At 36.7% G+C, this 19,018-nt stretch overlaps 2 protein-coding genes across 3 annotated transcripts; both read left to right on the plus strand.

Annotated features, from left to right (window-relative positions):
- The first annotated feature begins 436 nt into the window (after window positions 1-436).
- Window positions 437-3,969, plus strand: LOC105116507 (putative UPF0481 protein At3g02645). Of its 2 annotated transcripts, none has more exons than XM_011013904.1 (2): window positions 437-884; window positions 2,377-3,969. In XM_011013904.1, the coding sequence occupies exon 2, from the start codon at window positions 2,396-2,398 to the stop codon at window positions 3,767-3,769; it is 1,374 nt and encodes a 457-aa protein (XP_011012206.1). In that variant the 5' UTR covers window positions 437-884; window positions 2,377-2,395; the 3' UTR covers window positions 3,770-3,969. The 2 variants fall into 2 exon arrangements, with proteins under 2 accessions (XP_011012206.1, XP_011012205.1); XM_011013903.1 differs by having other exon boundaries at window positions 437-870.
- Window positions 3,970-14,675: 10,706 nt separating this feature from the next.
- On the plus strand, window positions 14,676-18,052 carry LOC105116506 (UPF0481 protein At3g47200-like). Its single transcript, XM_011013902.1, has 2 exons — window positions 14,676-14,940; window positions 16,514-18,052. The coding sequence occupies exon 2, from the start codon at window positions 16,533-16,535 to the stop codon at window positions 17,208-17,210; it is 678 nt and encodes a 225-aa protein (XP_011012204.1). The 5' UTR covers window positions 14,676-14,940; window positions 16,514-16,532; the 3' UTR covers window positions 17,211-18,052.
- The last annotated feature ends 966 nt before the right edge of the window (window positions 18,053-19,018 follow it).

Here is a 19,018-nt window from a genome sequence, read left to right on the forward strand (position 1 = left end):
CAGCAAAGCGCGGTGAAATATGTGATCCAAAGCACGCGCTGTGGACAGATACTGTGTCGTGGGGGCTATTTGACTATCATCGTTCACAAAAATCCAAAGTCCCATCCCCACCACACACTCACTGTCGTTTTTCTGTGGTGTATGTGATAGAAGAGGGGAATGAACAAGCCGTCAAAGGGCGAAAAAGAGAGCAACCCACGTCGGAGGATATAGACAACTGTACCTCTCTTTACCAAATACTTTGTCCTTGGCCGGAGTCACCGTAGCTTGTGGGTCTGCATGGAGCTTGTTGGGTAATTTTAAAATTATTTTTTATTTAATTTAATTATATAATAATTAAAATCAATATTTGTAGAAGTTAGGAAGATCTAGATTTTAAAAGAAGAAAAAAATGTATTTCTTAAGTTAATGTATTTCAATATTTGTTTTGACAAAAGATTTTTATCAACAATATTCTTTATAACAAAGATTCTCAATAAGAAAAAAATATATATTGAGGCAAACCTTTCATTTTCTTATCAAACGACCTCCAGGAGGGAGGGAATCTTTCAAGGTAAATAGATATGAGAAAGGTAGGGTTTGGGTTGTTGATTTGTCGAACGTAGGGTTTGGGTTGTTGAAGATGATGGTGAAAAGGTAGGGTTTTGTGAAGGGGGGTAAAGCAAACAACATAACGGAATAAAACTTAAGAAGTAAAGATCTTTGGATGGGAGATTTTCTAGAGAGAGATGATGACAAGTAGAGAGAGAGGGGTACTACTCGTATATACATATCAGTGAGAGAGGAAGGCTGCATTTAACAGATCAGTATATAGCAATATCCAGGAAAGGGGCTGTGTGCTGCTGACAACAAAACAATTGCTTTCCTCAGGCAAAGGCACTCAGGTTCTTTGCGCACTAGCTACATTTTGTGTTCCTTTTTCTTTATATTGTTTCACTATATTTGGTCTAACAACGACGAAATGTTTAAAGTTTTCAATTAAACCGTTAATTTAGCGGTTCTTACTTCATAATTATAAATGAATTTTGTCTTTTAGGCTTTATGAAAGAGGTTGGGCTGTAGCCTCTCTCAATTCTTGGTTAATAGTTCCATTATAAAGATTATTCTCTTGTAAAATCACAGCTGATAAGCTGTGCAGGATATCCATACATACTACTTCCGAAGGAATTGTGCACGTAGAAATATCCCAGCACACAACTTTCCTTTGGAAAAGGCAATTGCATAATTGCTTGAGCAATAAATATTCCAAAATGGTTCTATACTTGGCAGAAAACAGTTTTGGCTTTTTGCAGAACAACACTAAAACAAGATGGTCTTTAGCTAGGAAGAGTTGTTTTCGTGGTTTTATTCGCTTGGGAGTGTTTTAATCTGTTTTGCCCAGATTTTCCTTATATTTTGTTAGGTTTTTTTTTGTTGTTAATTGGCAATCAATTATATTGTTTATTTCCTTAACTTTTGTTCTTTTCAATTTAGGCCTTAAAACTTATTATGTTTTCGTGGTTTTATGCACTTAGGTGTGTTTTCATCTGTTTTGTCCAGATTTTCTTATATTTTGTTAGGTTTCCTTCATGTTAAATCTTACAAAACTAGGTTATGACTCCTTGGAAAAACCAATTGAAAGCTAAGGCTAGAGGACCAAAAAGCAATAGTATATGTGTGTGTGTGTGTGTAAAGTATAAAAGAATTTAGTAAATGATGATGTTCTTAGTTCTCATGAATTCTGCCTCATCTTCAACGCAACCAATAATAATAATAATAATAAATCAATGAAATACCCAGATAGATCATTACATGATAAAAAAGAGAATTTATATTTTTTTCATAAAACATTCAATTGACAATCGTGAAGCAGAATTCTTACTTCCCATGACATAACTTAATCCCAAATCTCAATTTGGGTTAATTAAGGCCAGTAGAGGTTCAACATTCATAATTAAAAAAAAAAAAACTAAACACAGAACAAATTGAACAAATAAATTGCTAGAGCTGAATCAAAACAATGATAAAATTACGGATCCACATGACCTAGATCATATCATAGATAATGTTAAGAAAATATTCTACATGACACACCTATATAATCTATGGATCAGGATGATGGGAAATCAAATATAACCATAATACACATGTAATCTCCCATGATTTGCTCTGTATTTTTCAATCAACTACATGAACTTTCCTTGAAAATAGTTTCTTATACAGTTGTTTTGTTTTGATTTGTTTGATCTGGTCTTAAAACTTGTTAAGAGTGGCTGGACAACAAAAATAAATCGTTTTAAATGTGAATTGAAATGAATCTAAGATTGTAGCAACCATGGTACACTTGATTTGGAGATCTATTTTTATTGCCAGTGATTCATTTGGCTGTCTCTCCAGGACAAAAATCTCTTGACAAATGGAAAACGATATTAATACCCCAAGTGCTTCAAATAAGGATATTGGCATGGCAACACGTTCAAATAATGAAAAAAGGATTGATAAGGCAAGTGCTTCAAACACGGGAAAGGAGATTGAAGCGGCAAGTTCTTCAAATGTTCTGAAAGATCTAGCAGATGGGATAGCAAGGTTCAAGCCTGGAAAATGTCCCGAGCACTGTATCTACGAGGTACCCCGCTCACTTCGAAGCATAGAACCGAAGGCCTACACCCCACAAGTAGTTTCACTAGGCCCTGCTCACTGTGGCCATGAGGAACTAGTGTCAATGGAGAAGCAAAAATTGAGATATTTAGCAGAATTCATGGATGGGAAGAAAGTGACATTGGATGATCTTGTGACCATAGTTCAAAAGAATGAAATGGAAATTCGAGGCTGTTATAACTTCAATCATAGCAGTGATGATTTTGTAAAGATGATTCTGTTGGATGCTGTATTCGTCATCGAATTCTTGTTGCAGTTCTTTAACCTTTTCTGTGAAGAAGTTCCTATATTACCTGAGCCTCGGATGATGTTTGGTTTACAAGTGGACTTGATACTACTTGAAAATCAGCTACCTTATTTCATTCTGGAGAAAATATACGAGAAAACCTATTCAGACCCTGAAATACAAGCTAGCCTTACTTTTCCTGAGCTTGTAGCCTTCTACTTTGGACATTACTACAGGATTTCACAGAGACCAAAAGTCAACTCAGTAGGGATAAAGCATTTCACTGATTTTCTGAGATATGTTATGTTGAATGAGTCCCTGGAGACATTACCTCGTCGTCCTTGTACCATCAAACTGAAATACAGTGCAACCATGCTTCATAAAGCAGGATTGAAGTTTGAGGCAACTGAAAACAGTTGTGTACTCGACATAAATTTTGTCAATGGAGTGTTGAAAATGCCACGCTTTGAAGTAAATCAGAGCTTCGAATACGTGACACGAAACCTCATGGCATATGAGCAGTGCCACTACCCATATAGTACTTACATATGCAATTACTTTATGTTAATGGACCATCTTATCAACACTGAAGAAGATGTGGATTTGCTGGTTAAAGTGGGGGTGATTGATAACTGGCTAGGAAACAATGGCATGGTTGCAGATTTGATTAACCGGCTTTGTGAGCAAATTAGTGAATTTTTCACTTGTTATCATGATCTTTGTGTTGATTTGAATGCCTACTATGAGAACAGGTGCAACCATAGAAAGGCAACCTTGAAACTTGTATATTTCAGCAATCTTTGGAGAGGTACCGGAACTGTTGCTGCAGCTGTCCTGCTGATCCTCACTTTGATACAGACTGTATGTTCAATAATGTCACTTCTAGGTCCAAAGCAGCTGATCTAGTTTTATTACCTACAGTCAGTATCTGGTTATGGTTTCCCATATGGTCTACATAATTGGTGTATATTTCAATAGAGTTGCTTCCATAGGCTCGAAGCAGGAGGTTTATAGCTACTGTAGTAGCAGGATTGTTTTCCGAGTAGTTTTTGTCAGCCTAATGCAGTGTTATATTCTGCTAAAAGCAGTTGGATTTTTCTTTTACACTATTGATGTCATCATCATCATCATGATAAAATATTAATCTCATAGTTACATCGATAAAAATTCAATTAATTAGTTTAACTCTGTTGGTTTTTGGTTCTACTAATAACTGGGGACCGAGGGCTTCATGGAAGTTGAACATTCCTGTTCGTCGACCTAAATATATGTTTATGTGACGAAGAGGGAAATGCTCAGTTCTACTTTCTAGGTTACTACTCTTCTATGGTTGTGTTAATTGGTCCTTGTAAATTCTTCATTAAAAAAAGCATTTAATCCTTCACGGACATGACAATGGCGAGTGTAAATTTGTCCAAATCCTCCACAAATTTGGTTAATCAAATCTGCTACCATAGCGTTGTCCTCTAGCCAGCTGACAATACTCTCTCTTCAACAGGCATATCCACATCTTCTTCAGTCTTGACAAGTGAACGCATGTGTAAGTTGCATTTGGATTGTAATGGAACTGCTTCAAGGCCATAGAATATTTCTAAGTGTACATTCAAAAAAGGTCTCCACCCTCTCATAACTCAATTCTAGATAGTTTTTTAATTTTAATTCATATTTTAATAAAAAAATTTTAAAAAAATAATAAAAATCCAAAAAATATATTTTTAAATATATTTATATTATTTTTAATATTTTCAACATTATGTCAAAAGAATTTAAATTTTCAAATATATTTAAAACGCGTTTAACTTTTAACATATTATTTTTAAAATTATTAATTTTTTTTATTGAATTGATAAATTATTTTTAAAAAAATATAAAAAAATTAAAATTTACAAAAATATAAAATTGAGGAATGAATTTTGAAATTCAAACAACATTTTTTCTATAAATAGCAACATTTAACCCATAAAAAGTAGGGTAATTTTGAAAAAAAAAATAAAAAATAAACCTAAATTTCTTCTCCTTCATCAAAAGCCGCCGCCCCCCATCCCCGTTTTCAATTCTTCTCCCTTTTCCCAGCCAAGACCAGCCTCTACACAGGAGCCCCCATTTTCTTCTCCTTTTCCAGCCAACAAAGCAGAGCCCCTCCCATTGCAACAAACCGAAGCAGTCACCCAGCTTCCTTCTCTCCCTCTTGACAGATCTTCACCTTCCCCTCCCCTCATCAGATGTTTCCTTCTTCTTGCCAGCCAAGGGCTGAGCCTCAGCCTTGCAGAACCGGCCTCCACCAAGCCACACAACAGTGCCCACAGACCGGCCACCAGCAGGAGCAGCCGATCTCCTTCACTGCCGGTCACCAGCCTTCAGCACTCCTCCTAGCTGGCAGTACATGAAACAAAGGAGAAGAGGATGAGCAGAAGTAGCTGATCTGCAACGAAGCAGATCCAAAAGAGGCCGAGGCAGATCTGAAAAATGGAGAACCGGAACTGCTTGTATTGTTGAGTTTCTTTGCAGGTGAGTGGGAGATGCACCGCCGGTACGGACGGGAAGAGAAGAAGAAGACGAAGACCCAAGAACAGACCGGAGAAAGAAGAAAGTGAAGCAGATAGGGACGGAAAGCAGAGGAAAACAGATCTAAAAATCAATTAAAACCGACTGTTTTTTGTGCGTTTTTCTTGTTGTTGCAGGTGACGCGACCCTCACCGCCGGCGAGGAGGGGAAGAAGAGAGGAAGTCGTGACTAACCCTCCTGCTTGCCTGGTTTTCCGGTGTCGCGTGGGTCTCCGCGCCGCCACTGCTGACGAGCACTGTTCACGTGCACTGTTCACACCGTTCAGAAGCACTTCCCAGCACTGTTATGGAGTTTTGAGGGGTTATTTTATAATTTTTAAACTGTTTAATGTAATATTTGTTTAATTTGAATTTTTATTTGTATTTTATAAATATAAAAAAAAAACAAAAAAAAAAGAAAAATACAGGGAAAGTGCATGTGTGTGCTTGTATTTATCTTATGAATGTTTTTTTTATTTATGATAAAATTATAGAGAATAAAGAAGAATTTATTTATTTATGATAAAATTAGAAGAATTTACTACTTTGATTTGATTAGATTACAGTGTAGAAGTATAAATTTATAGGGTTTTAAAACTTTTTGAACACATTATAATTATAAAAGTTGTATTTTTAAAATCCGATGAAAAGATAAAATATTTTAAAACTTTTTTAACACATTATAATTAATAAGCAGCTTATCTTAGGTATCAGGTAGGGTTTGTTAGAGGTGTTAATATTTTTCTTAATTATAATCAGTTTCTTACCTGTGAATCTTTGACAAGACTAATACAAGTACAATTATATTTCTTAGTAATCTTTAATTAAATATTAGGTGGCGATTCTTGAACACCACGTATTGATTTGTTTGACGTGCGACACACCCCGTCATCAAATCTTATGTCAAGCAAATGGTTATTATCAAACTTAACTCTTGCTTTAAGAAGCATGGTTGCATTATATTTGAGTTCAATAGGAATATGAAGGTTGCGAGGACCAGGCTCAATCAATGTAGAACACCTTATGAAATCAGTGAAATGTTTTACTTCCTTTGGGCGAGGTTTTGCCTCCACTGCAGGCACGTAGCGATGTTCAAAGTAACTATAGAGAAGTTGAAGAATTGTAGGGTAATATCTCTCGTCATATAGTTTCTTTTTTTTTTTTTATTTACGTGAGGTGTCCGGGCCAGCTTGCGCGCACCACGACTAATTCCTATGGCTCACTGAATACCCTGCAAACCCAGTAGGCATGTAAGGCATCGCGGGGGTGACAGGCGTGCACGACAGGGCTTGAACCCAGGTGCAGTGGAAGGAGATAAGCCCCTTCCACTGCTAGGCCAAGCATTGGTTTGCCTCGTCATACAGTTTCTTAACAATGAAGGTAGTGGATTTTAGAGTAGTATCAGGTCCTTTTGTATACGATAATTTTTGCTTTTCTCAGACGGTCCGGACTCTTTACGACAGAGACTTCTCGAATTTTGCAAGATAAACTCAATAATGAAAGACAACATCCATCAGTGTTAGGTTTGTTATCATTTCATATGCAGCAAATAAATGGCACCAACCATTGATTATTGGCAGCCATCATTATTGAATGAGCTAAAGTTGGTGGCCATCAATATTGACAACAAAGCAAGAAGAGCTGTCATGGATGCCTATAAAAGAGACATACATGAGAGCAAAATAAGAGAAAAGGTGGTGAGTGTATGTAAGAGAAGAAGAAAGAAAGAGAGGCTGCCCAGTGTGTGTGAGCTGAGAGTTGAGTATGAGTAGGTGTAATCCTCCTCCTCCATTTATTTATTTTGTATCCTTTCTCTATCTCTAATTATATTGACTCTCCCGTGGATATAAATGATTTGCCGAACCACGTTAAATATTGTGTCGGTGTACTTAGCCTTCAATGAGCAAATATCAGAACATCACTAGTCGAAATCCCCTACAATTGGTATCAGAGCTTATGGTTTAAAGTGGTGTTTGATTTGGCTCAAAAATAAAAGTTGTCAAAATTATATTTTGACCATACCACTATGTAGAGGAGGAAGAGACGAAGCCATTGGTGAAAACTGCGTCGAAATCGGACGTTGGAAACCGCCACACGCGCCATCACACGCTGGCGGGGTGACTGGACACGTGCGCAGACACGCACCACGTGTCACACGCGTCTTCCTCACCAGGATGGGCTGACCCGACCCGAATACCAGAAGATCTAACCCACGCACGAGATCCGAATGATGATGATGTCATCATGACGCCACAGTTTCGTCAGCATGCACAGGTGGCATGTCATGTCATCACCACATCATCAAACACGTCAGCACTGTAGGGACCCACCTGCCACATCACCAGCCACGAGCCAAAAATGAGCCGAGCTGAGTTGAGCCACTAGCTGAGGGACAGGATTCTGTGTAGCAGAATCTATGTGCATCCGAATCTGAAATTGAATCTAGACCACTGATCAAGCCAGAATTGTTTTAATGAAATCACAGTCGTCTGAAGTGTGATTTGAATGATTTCAGACTTGTTTTCAACTAATTTGATTGTTCCGGATGCAATGGTATGGTCCGATCATTGAGATTGAGACTAGAAATGGTGGTGGTGAATTATTGAAGAGAGATTGCCCGATCAAGAGGCATCTGAAGGTCATCATGGTGGTCGATGAATATGAAGAAGAAGAAATCACACATGTTTGCCCAATTACATATGTTGAACTGTTATGTGGGAATTTTAATTGCCTTGAAATAAGGCAAAATTGAGACACTCTGAACACCAGATCATGTGGACAATTTGAGGTGAAGAGTGAAATTTGATGAAGACCAATCTTGACGAATCTAAGCATTAGTAGTCTCGTCAGATGTTGAGAAATCAGGTACAAAACCAAGATACCCCAGATCACTTGTAAAGGAAAGCCGCGACAAAGCTAGTAAATGGTTGTATATACGGAAAGACAGTATGATGGATAGATATGGCCTAAAAAGTTCTATCTAGGAGATTGGGTTTTAAGCGGAATCGTTGTGACCCCTCCAATCTTTTCTAGGAACTTGCTTAGTGGAAAGATTATCCATACGGTACTATTTTCGTATATATAGCAGTTTGTAATGAAATGGTTGAAGATTAGCAATATGACGGCACAAGGGAACAATTCAGTTCCGTATGACCAAGGATCTGATGAAGTGGTGATTTCTCCAAAGAAGTTAGATTCGGTGACTGTAATTTCTCGAAGGGATAATTAATGAAGACCTTGATAATGAAAGAGAAATACAACAATGGGATAAAGATTGGCATCCTATTTTAACTTGGATAGTTGTTGTGATAGGATGAGCTACTGTCAAACATAAGCAAGGAATAGGGAGAAATCAAGAGAACCGAAATTGCACAAGAGCACACAGAAATTGTGCAGGAGTACCCGAAGGATCCAACGAGGTACTATAATGAGACAACAAGTGCAAGGAGAAGAAGAGTTCCCAAATGAAGCTCAGAGCAGAGACTGTGTGAAAAAGTTGTACAACAAGAAGTCTCTTGTGTTGTTGATAAAGGCAACAAGTGAGGACCTTTCCAATGCATGCAAGGATGGAAAGATGAGCTATTGTAGATGCATTTAATTGAGGGGGTGCAAACGCCTGTGATAAAAGGCGACCACCTATGATGAAAGGCGAAGACACCAAAGAAAGTTGTTGTGGGTGGAGCTGTTAAGCAAAAAGACACAAAAGCTCCAAACATAGAAATCAAGGTGGAGGATTGCGATGAGTATACCGCAACTTTCTCTTTCTATATAATTAGTGGCAGTGACCTCTCCCATAAACCACATGGTGGTAGAGAATTTTTGGAGCCACTTTGAAGTGTCCCAGCTAAAGGAGGATGTGACTGCCTATGAAAGACGAAGACATCTTAAAGAAGGTGTGAGGGCTGTGATAGATGCCCCAGATCAAATCGTCGTATGACGACGAGCGAAAACACCTCAGGAGAAGGTGTGAGGGCCATGAGATGAGCCCCAATTATAGAACACCCTAGAGCCGATGTGATGGCTAGATATGAATGGACAGATGGATAGCCAATGAAGTGGTTATGATGAGTATGGAGACAAATGCAGGATTGACTTTCATGGATATTGCCCTCATGTTAAAGATTAATGAGCCAAAAGACATTTGCCTTAGACAATAAGTGGATGACTTGTGGAGCATTAAGATGCGACTACTATGAAGGAGCAGAGGGCATGCGCAAGTTTCGGGAACAAGTTGACTCTTGTCAAGGTGGTGAGCTCGGTAATGGCATTGTAATACTTAGAGTATGAAGACAGATATAGATCAACCTTTTATGGGCTGCCCCCATGGTTAAAGGTGGAAAGCTACCTAGACTCTTAAGACTAAGAGCAGGAGACTCATGGAGAAGTAAGGCGTGGTTCCTAGGGTGGAACAGAGGGCAGACGCAACTCTTGGATGAGTAGACTCTTGGAAGAGTGGTGAGCTTATGATCATATTGAGATACTTAGATAATGACTGTCGCACTTGGAATATCCCTTTGAGGGGGTGTTGTAAGCTTTGATGAATTATTCCAGATCGAGCATGGTTGATACGCTTGAAGGGGAATGTTGTTCCAAAGACAAGCGTTAACACTATTCAGATGTGATGTGGCAGACTATTTGGTTGTAGTGATCCTTTTGTGTGAGAAAATGTATGCTTTGATTACTCTAGTGATTGAAAGGTTTGGCAAGTACCTATAAACTTGGCCACAGACGCTCTCGGAATGGTAAGCTTGGAAGAGCTGCATAATGCAAGTATATGCTGAAGAGGCAAGAGAACAATTACCCACATGAATGGCAAAGGGGGTGATTGTTAGGTTTGCTGTCATTTCATATGCAGTAAATGAACGGCACCAACCATTGACTATTGACAGCCACCATTGTTGAATGAGCTGGAGTTGGTAGCCATCAATGTTGACAACAAAGTAAGAAGAGCTGTCATGGATGCCTATAAAAGAGGCATACATGAGAGAGAAAAATGAGAGAAAAAATGGTGAGTGTATGTAAGAGAAGAAGAGAGAAAGAGAGGCTGCCAAAGGACAGCAGCCTTGCTGCTATTGCAGCAGTGTGTGTGAGCTGAGAGTTGAGTATGAGTGGGTATAATCCCCCTCCTCCATGTATTTGTTTTGTATCCTTTATCTCTAATTATATTGACTCTCCCGTGGATGCATGTGATTTGCCGAACCACGTTAAATATTATGTCAGTATGCTTAACTTTTAATAAGCAAATATCAGAACATCACCGATCAGAATCCCCTGCAATCAAAATTATATTACAAATTCATGACTACAAAATACAAAGAAAGCCCATGAGTTGAAGTACAATGAAAAACCGCAAAGGAAACGGAAAGTACACAAGCGATACAACCAAAGGCAACAATGAGAGATATAAAATTACTGGGGCTCAGTTGGTCCCCCTGGATTGCTAGCGCAACGCAACGACTGCGCAAATTGTTTGTACAAAAGTGAAGAGCAGCAAGACAGCAGCACTAACAGTTGCAGTACTTCTCCAAAGATTTCCAAAATATACCTCTCTAAAGTATGCGCTATTTTTCAACCAGGAGTCCCGGTAGTGTTGATCCAGCTGCTTGTAGAGGTTATAATAAATGGAATATTCTTCAGAAGTTTCAGCCGAAAGCTTGTCGATCAGATTCTTCACAGAAGCACCATCTCTGTCTGTGTCAATGATTTTATTTTTAATGAGGAGATCCACATCTTTGGGTTTGGCAACAAGAGTATCGAGTAGCTTAATGTAATGGCAGATGTACTCTTCTCCTCTATAATGACACTGCTCCAAGGCAATGACGTTTCCGAAGAGATGTTCAGTGTTGACGTCTATCAGAAGACGTGGCATACGTAACTCACCTTTTGTAGAAGAAAATCTTACGTCAAGCAAGCATTCATTTCGTAATTCCTTAAAATTAATCGCTGCCTCATGCAGCTTGGTTGCGCTGTAAAATTTTCCAATCGGCTCGTCAATCCTCGAATCTGGATGTTTGACGGATAATGAAGATCTGACCAAATCGGTGAAATGTAATATCTCCTTGTTGTCGCTCGGCTTGTATGTCCTCTCATTGTACCTAGTTAAGTACTCGGAGGCAAGATCTCGAAAAGAAGTATAATTTCCTTCGCTGTCTTGAAGAAGATGGTAATATAATTTCTCAAGAATGAAGAATGGCAACTGATTCTCGAGCAACAGGAAGTCTCGTCGAATCCGAAACCTTGCCCCCTTTCTACGCAATAAGGAATCATCTTCATATTTTTCTATATCTTTATTCCTCAATAGGTACTCCAAGATGAAAACAGCATCGAACAACACCATTTCCACAAACTGATTCTTTTCTACAACTTCATGAGCACCATCTTCATAACATCGGCGGATCTTCTCTTCATCCTCTTTAATGGTGTTCCAAATTTTTACCATGAAGTTCATTTGTTGCTCCTTTGTTTTCCCTACCACCCTGCTACGGAATTCTCTCAAATATCTCCCCTTTTCCGCCTTCATGGGCTGCAACTTCTTCTTGTAATGGTGAATAGGGCCTATAGAAACTTCTTGAGGAGTATAGATGGCTTCATTTGATTTCCGAAGTGCATCAGGAACTCTGTAGATACATTTCTCATCATTTAGATTTTTCACTTTTCGATCTTCTGCTCCAGCTTCAAGATCTAGATCCGAGTACAGTTTTTCAATTTCTACCCGTTGAATGAGCTTTTCTGTGTTGTATATGTTTTGAACAATATCCTGCTCAACAAAATTTTCTGCGTTGTATGGATTCTCAATAATATTATCATTGTGAAAGAATTTTCGAGAAGGACTTTCAGCATCTTCTCCATGGTAGTCCGCAGCTGAAAAATACGAGGAATGAATTCCGGCATTATCTCCATGGTAATCTTGAGTATCAAATGAAAAATACGGTGAACGAATTTCAGCATTAACTCCAAGGTAGTCTCCAGCACTTGAAAAATATGGTGAACGAATTTCAGCATTATCTTTGAGGTGTTCTCGATCAATAGAAAAGTATGGTGAACGAATCTCTCCCATCTATCAAATTTTGCTGTCCAGTAACATAAATAAACAACAGTTACGTACTACCAATAGAATCTATTTCACAAAAATATTAATTATTTCTACGCGTTTGAATTTTTTTCCTTATGCAACAGAACACAATGCTAATATTTGCTGTTAGTTTCCAATGAAACTAAGTGATTTATCTAACAAGATAATGGATTAGTTCACCAAAATTTAATTAGGATACAAAAAAATTGTGAAAGATCTTTAAATTCCTAAAAGATTTTATTTTTTCTGACGGGGAAATTAATTCATACTATTGAACTTCTTCTGTTTATGTTATTCACGTATTCTCACCATAAAATGCACCTATGATAAAAATATTGTTTTTAAAATATTTATTTATTTTCATTTAAGACTTTAAAAGAATAAAAACAAAAAAAAACTTTCTTTTATGTATCTCTTTATGTAATGAAAAGTTTATATAGAATTAAATGTCTTAATGAAATTATATAATGATTAATAAGACAGTTGCATATTAAGTTAAATTAAATAATTGTTATTTAATTTTATCTTAATATTTAAAAACATCAAAATTAATTGAAAAAAAAATAACTCATTAAAGAATTAATCTCACCACAAATTAAACTTCAAGTGTCAAGTATCTTTTTTTTAATATATATTATAAATATTTATATAATAATATTAGAAAGCGTGCTAAGAAAGCTTATCCACTATAATTTTCATTTAATTTATTATATAATAAAGATTCATGAAATATTTTTTAAAAAATTATTTTTAATATAAAACAAAAACTATTTTCTTTTCAATTCACTGACAAACTAAACCATCTTTAAACTCGATAATTAACAAAGAAAGGAGTGTACCTCTTAATTAATCATTAAACCCGATATTCACAGGAGGGTAGGGTCAGGTTGCTCATGCTAATTTATTTAATTAATGAGTCTTATTAGATAGCTTATATTTAATCAATGAGGTTAACTAATTAGACAACTTACATCATGCAGTAATTTAAAAACTAGCTTTATTAAAATAAAAGGAAATTATATGCTGAATAAAAATAATGAAAGGGAAAAAAAAACACAGAGAAACCGAGTACCTGGCCTGTGAAAAACAGCAATAATATTTTACAAAAGGGGATCAAACAGCAGAGCTTCCTCGGATCCTGGACGCAATATACACTGCTTTTGCTGAAAATGGCAGCCTCTCTCACACTTCCATGCATTCTCTGTGACTTGTGCCTCTTGTGCGTGTTATATATAGCCATATAGGAGTAGTGCTCCCCTCTCCATTACTCTCATAATTAATTTCACTAATGTAAAAATTAATTAACTAATTAATTAAGAGCATCTTTAATTGATTGTCGGTGTCAATATTTTAATACGTTCCAAAAAAACTTCTATTTTATGCCATCTTCTCTCTCTCTCTCTCTCTATTACAGTTGGCCCATGTGCAAGTCAATTCAATAAAAATATTACAGTTGGCCCATGTACAAGTCAATTCAATAAAAATCAAGCCTGAATACACAAGTTTTTTTTCTAGTTTTTTTTCATTGTTAATATTTATTGATATAAATAATTTTTAATTTATTTAATTAAATATATAGTAGAGCTTTTCAATTCGCATTCAGAATTTTTTGGTAAAAAACAAATGGTAAAAACCTGCTTATTTTAATTATTTCTTTTTTAAATAGTTTACCCGCAGCAAAGCGCGGTGAAATATGTGGTCCAAAGCACGCGCTGTGGACAGAGACTGTATCGTGGGGCTATTTGACTACCATCGTTCACAGAAATCCAAAGTCCCATCCCCACCACACACCCACCGTCGTTTTTCTGTGGTGTGTGTGATAGAAGAGGGGAATGAACAGGCTGTCAAAGGACGAAAAAGAGAGCAACCCACATCGGAAGATACAGACAACTTTATCTCTCGTTACTAAATACTTTGTCCTTGGCCGGAGTTACTGTAGCTTGTGGGCCTGCAAGGAGCTTGTTGGGTAATTTTAAAATTATTTTTTATTGAATTTAATTATATAATAATTAAAATCAATATTTGTAGAAGTTAGGAAGATCTAGATTTTAAAAGAAAAAAAAATGTATTTCTTAAGTCAATGTATTTCAATATTTTTTTGACAAAATATTTTTATCAACAATATTATTCTTTATAACGAAACGACATCCAGGAGCGAGGGAATCTTTCAAGGTAACCAGATATGAGAAAGGTAGGGTTTGGGTTGTTGAGGATGATGGTGAAAAGGTAGGGTTTTGTGAAGGGGGGTAAAACAAATAACATAACGGAATAAAACTTAAAAAGTTAATATCTTTGGATGGGAGATTTTCTAGAGAGAGAAATGATGACAAGTAGAGAGAGAGGAGTACTACTCGTATATACATATCAGTGAGAGAGGAAGGCAGCATTTAACAGATCAGTATATAGCAATATCCAGGGAAGAGGCTGTATGCTGCTTACAACAAAACAATTGCTTTCCTCAGGCAAAGGCACTCAGGTTCTTTGCGCACTAGCTACATTTCGTGTCCTTTTTCTTTCTTTTGTTTCACTATATTTGGTCTAATAACGACGAGATGTTTAAAGTTTTCAATTAAACCGTTAATTTAGCAGTTCTTACTTCATAATGATAAATGGATTTCGTCTTTTAGGCTTTATGAAAGAGGTTGGGCTGTAGCCTCTCTCAATTCTTGGCTAATAGTTCCGTTATAAAGATTATTCTCTCGTAAAATCACAGCTGATAAGCTGTATAGGATATCCATACATGCTACTTCCGAAGGAATTGTGCACGTAGAAATATCCCAGCACACAACTTTCCTTTGGAAAAGGCAATTGCATAATTGCTTGAGCAATAAATATTCCAAAATGGTTCTATACTTGGCAGAAAACAGTTTTGGCTTTTTGCAGAACAACACTAAAACAAGATGGTCTGAGTTGTTTTCGTGGTTTTATTCGCTTGGGAGTGTTTTAATCTGTTTTGCCCAGATTTTCTTTATATTTTGTTAGGTTTTTTTTTTTTTGTTAAATCTTACAAAACTAGGCTATGACTCCTTGGTTAGATTTTCTTCAACATTATATTTGGTTTTAATCTGTTTTAATTGACAATCAATTATATTGTTTGTTTCCTTAACTTTTGTTCTTTTCAATTTAGGCCTTAAAACTTATTATGTTTTCGTGGTTTTATGCACTTAGGTGTGTTTTCATCTGTTTTGTCCAGATTTTCTTATATTTTGTTAGGTTTCCTTCATGTTAAATCTTACAAAACTAGGCTATGACTCCTTGGAAAAACAAATTGAAAGCTAAAGCTAGAGGACCAAAAAACAATAGTTTGTGTGTGTGTGTGTCTGTGTAAAGTATAAAAGAATTTAGTAAATGATGATGTTCTTAGTTCTCATGAATTCTGCCTCATCTTCAATGCAACCAATAATAATAATAATAATAATAGATCAATGAAATACCCAGATAGATCATTACATGATAAAAAAGAGAATTTATATTTTTTTCATAAAACATTCAATTGACAATCGTGAAGCAGAATTCTTACTTCCCATGACATAACTTAATCCCAAATCTCAATTTGGGTTAATTAAGGCCAGTAGAGGTTCAACATTCATAATTAAAAAAAAAAAAACTAAACACAGAACAAATTGAACAAATAAATTGCTAGAGCTGAATCAAAACAATGATAAAATTACGGATCCACATGACCTAGATCATATCATAGATAATGTTAAGAAAATATTCTACATGACACACCTATATAATCTATGGATCAGGATGATGGGAAATCAAATATAACCATAATACACATGTAATCTCCCATGATTTGCTCTGTATTTTTCAATCAACTACATGAACTTTCCTTGAAAATAGTTTCTTATACAGTTGTTTTGTTTTGATTTGTTTGATCTGGTCTTAAAACTTGTTAAGAGTGGCTGGACAACAAAAATAAATCGTTTTAAATGTGAATTGAAATGAATCTAAGATTGTAGCAACCATGGTACACTTGATTTGGAGATCTATTTTTATTGCCAGTGATTCATTTGGCTGTCTCTCCAGGACAAAAATCTCTTGACAAATGGAAAACGATATTAATACCCCAAGTGCTTCAAATAAGGACATTGGCATGGCAACACGTTCAAATAATGAAAAAAGGATTGATAAGGCAAGTGCTTCAAACACGGGAAAGGAGATTGAAGCGGCAAGTTCTTCAAATGTTCTGAAAGATCTAGCAGATGGGATAGCAAGGTTCAAGCCTGGAAAATGTCCCGAGCACTGTATCTACGAGGTACCCCGCTCACTTCGAAGCATAGAACCGAAGGCCTACACCCCACAAGTAGTTTCACTAGGCCCTGCTCACTGTGGCCATGAGGAACTAGTGTCAATGGAGAAGCAAAAATTGAGATATTTAGCAGAATTCATGGATGGGAAGAAAGTGACATTGGATGATCTTGTGACCATAGTTCAAAAGAATGAAATGGAAATTCGAGGCTGTTATAACATCAATCGTAGCAGTGATGATTTTGTAAAGATGATTCTGTTGGATGCTGTATTCGTCATCGAATTCTTGTTGCAGTTCTTTAACCTTTTCTGTGAAGAAGTTCCTATATTACCTGAGCCTCGGATGATGTTTGGTTTACAAGTGGACTTGATACTGTTGAAAATCAGCTACCTTATTTCATTCTGGAGAAAATATACGAGAAAACCTATTCAGACCCTGAAATACAAGCTAGCCTTACTTTTCCTGAGCTTGTAGCCTTCTACTTTGGACATTACTACAGGATTTCACAGAGACCAAAAGTCAACTCAGTAGGGATAAAGCATTTCACTGATTTTCTGAGATATGTTATGTTGAATGAGTCCCTGGAGACATTACCTCGTCGTCCTTGTACCATCAAACTGAAATACAGTGCAACCATGCTTCATAAAGCAGGATTGAAGTTTGAGGCAACTGAAAACAGTTGTGTACTCGACATAAATTTTGTCAATGGAGTGTTGAAAATGCCACGCTTTGAAGTAAATCAGAGCTTCGAATACGTGACACGAACCTCATGGCATATGAGCAGTGCCACTACCCATATAGTACTTACATATGCAATTACTTTATGTTAATGGACCATCTTATCAACACTGAAGAAGATGTGGATTTGCTGGTTAAAGTGGGGGTGATTGATAACTGGCTAGGAAACAATGGCATGGTTGCAGATTTGATTAACCGGCTTTGTGAGCAAATTAGTGAATTTTTCACTTGTTATCATGATCTTTGTGTTGATTTGAATGCCTATATGAGAACAGGTGCAACCATAGAAAGGCAACCTTGAAACTTGTATATTTCAGCAATCTTTGGAGAGTTACCGGAACTGTTGCTGCAGCTGTCCTGCTGATCCTCACTTTGATACAGACTGTATGTTCAATAATGTCACTTCTAGGTCCAAAGCAGCTGATCTAGTTTTATTACCTACAGTCAGTATCTGGTTATGGTTTCCCATATGATCTACATAATTGGTGTATATTTCAATAGGGTTGCTTCTATAGGCTCGAAGCAGCAGGTTTAAAGCTACTGTAGTAGCAAGATTGTTTTCCGAGTAGTTTTTGTCGGCCAAATGCAGTGTTATATTGTGCTAAAAGCAGTTGGATTTTTCTTTTACACTATTGATCTCATCATCATCATTGATAAAATATTAATCTCATAGTTACATCGATAAAAATTCAATTAATTAGTTTAACTCTGTTGGTTTTTCGTTATACTAATAACTGGGGACCCGAGGGCTTCATGGAAGCTGATCATTCCTGTTCGTTGCCCTAAATAAATGTTTATGTGATGAAGAGGGAAATGCTCAGCATTTCTGCCCCTTATTTAACATTCCTTATGACCTCTAACGTGGCTGCCTATATTATTCATTTTTTATTCAATAAGTTTCTACTTTCTAGGTTACTACTCTTCTATGGTTGTGTTGATTAGTCCTTGTAAATTCTTCATAAGAAAAAAGCATTTAATCCTTCACGGACATCACAATGGCGAGTGTAAATTTGTCCAAATCCTCCACAAATTTGGTTAATCAAATCTGCTACCATAGCGTTGTCCTCTAGCCAGCCGACAATACTCTCTCTTCAACAAGCATATCCACATCTTCTTCAGTCTTGACAAGTGATTGCATATGTAAGTTGCATTTGGATTGTAATGGAACTGCTCCAAGGCCATAGAATATTTCTAATTGTACATTCGAAAATGTCACCACCCCATTATCAAATCTTATGTCAAGCAGATGGTTATTATCAACAACTACAAACTTAACTCCTGCCTTAAGGAACGTGGTTGCATTATATTTGAGTTCAATAGGAAAATCAAGGTTGTGAGGACCAGGCTCAATCAACATAGAACACCTTACCAAATCAGTGAAATGTTTTACTTCCCTTGGACGAGGTTTTGCCTCCACTGCAGGCACGCAGCGATGTTCAAAGTAGTTATAGAGATGCTGAAGAAATGGAGGGTAATATCTCTTGTCATACAGTTTCTCAACAATGAAGGTAGTTGATTTTCGAGTAGTATCAAGTCCTTTAGTA

The sequence above is a fragment of the Populus euphratica genome, unplaced genomic scaffold (assembly GCF_000495115.2).
Source record: "Populus euphratica unplaced genomic scaffold, PopEup_1.0 scaffold971.1, whole genome shotgun sequence".
NCBI lineage: Eukaryota > Viridiplantae > Streptophyta > Magnoliopsida > Malpighiales > Salicaceae > Populus > Populus euphratica.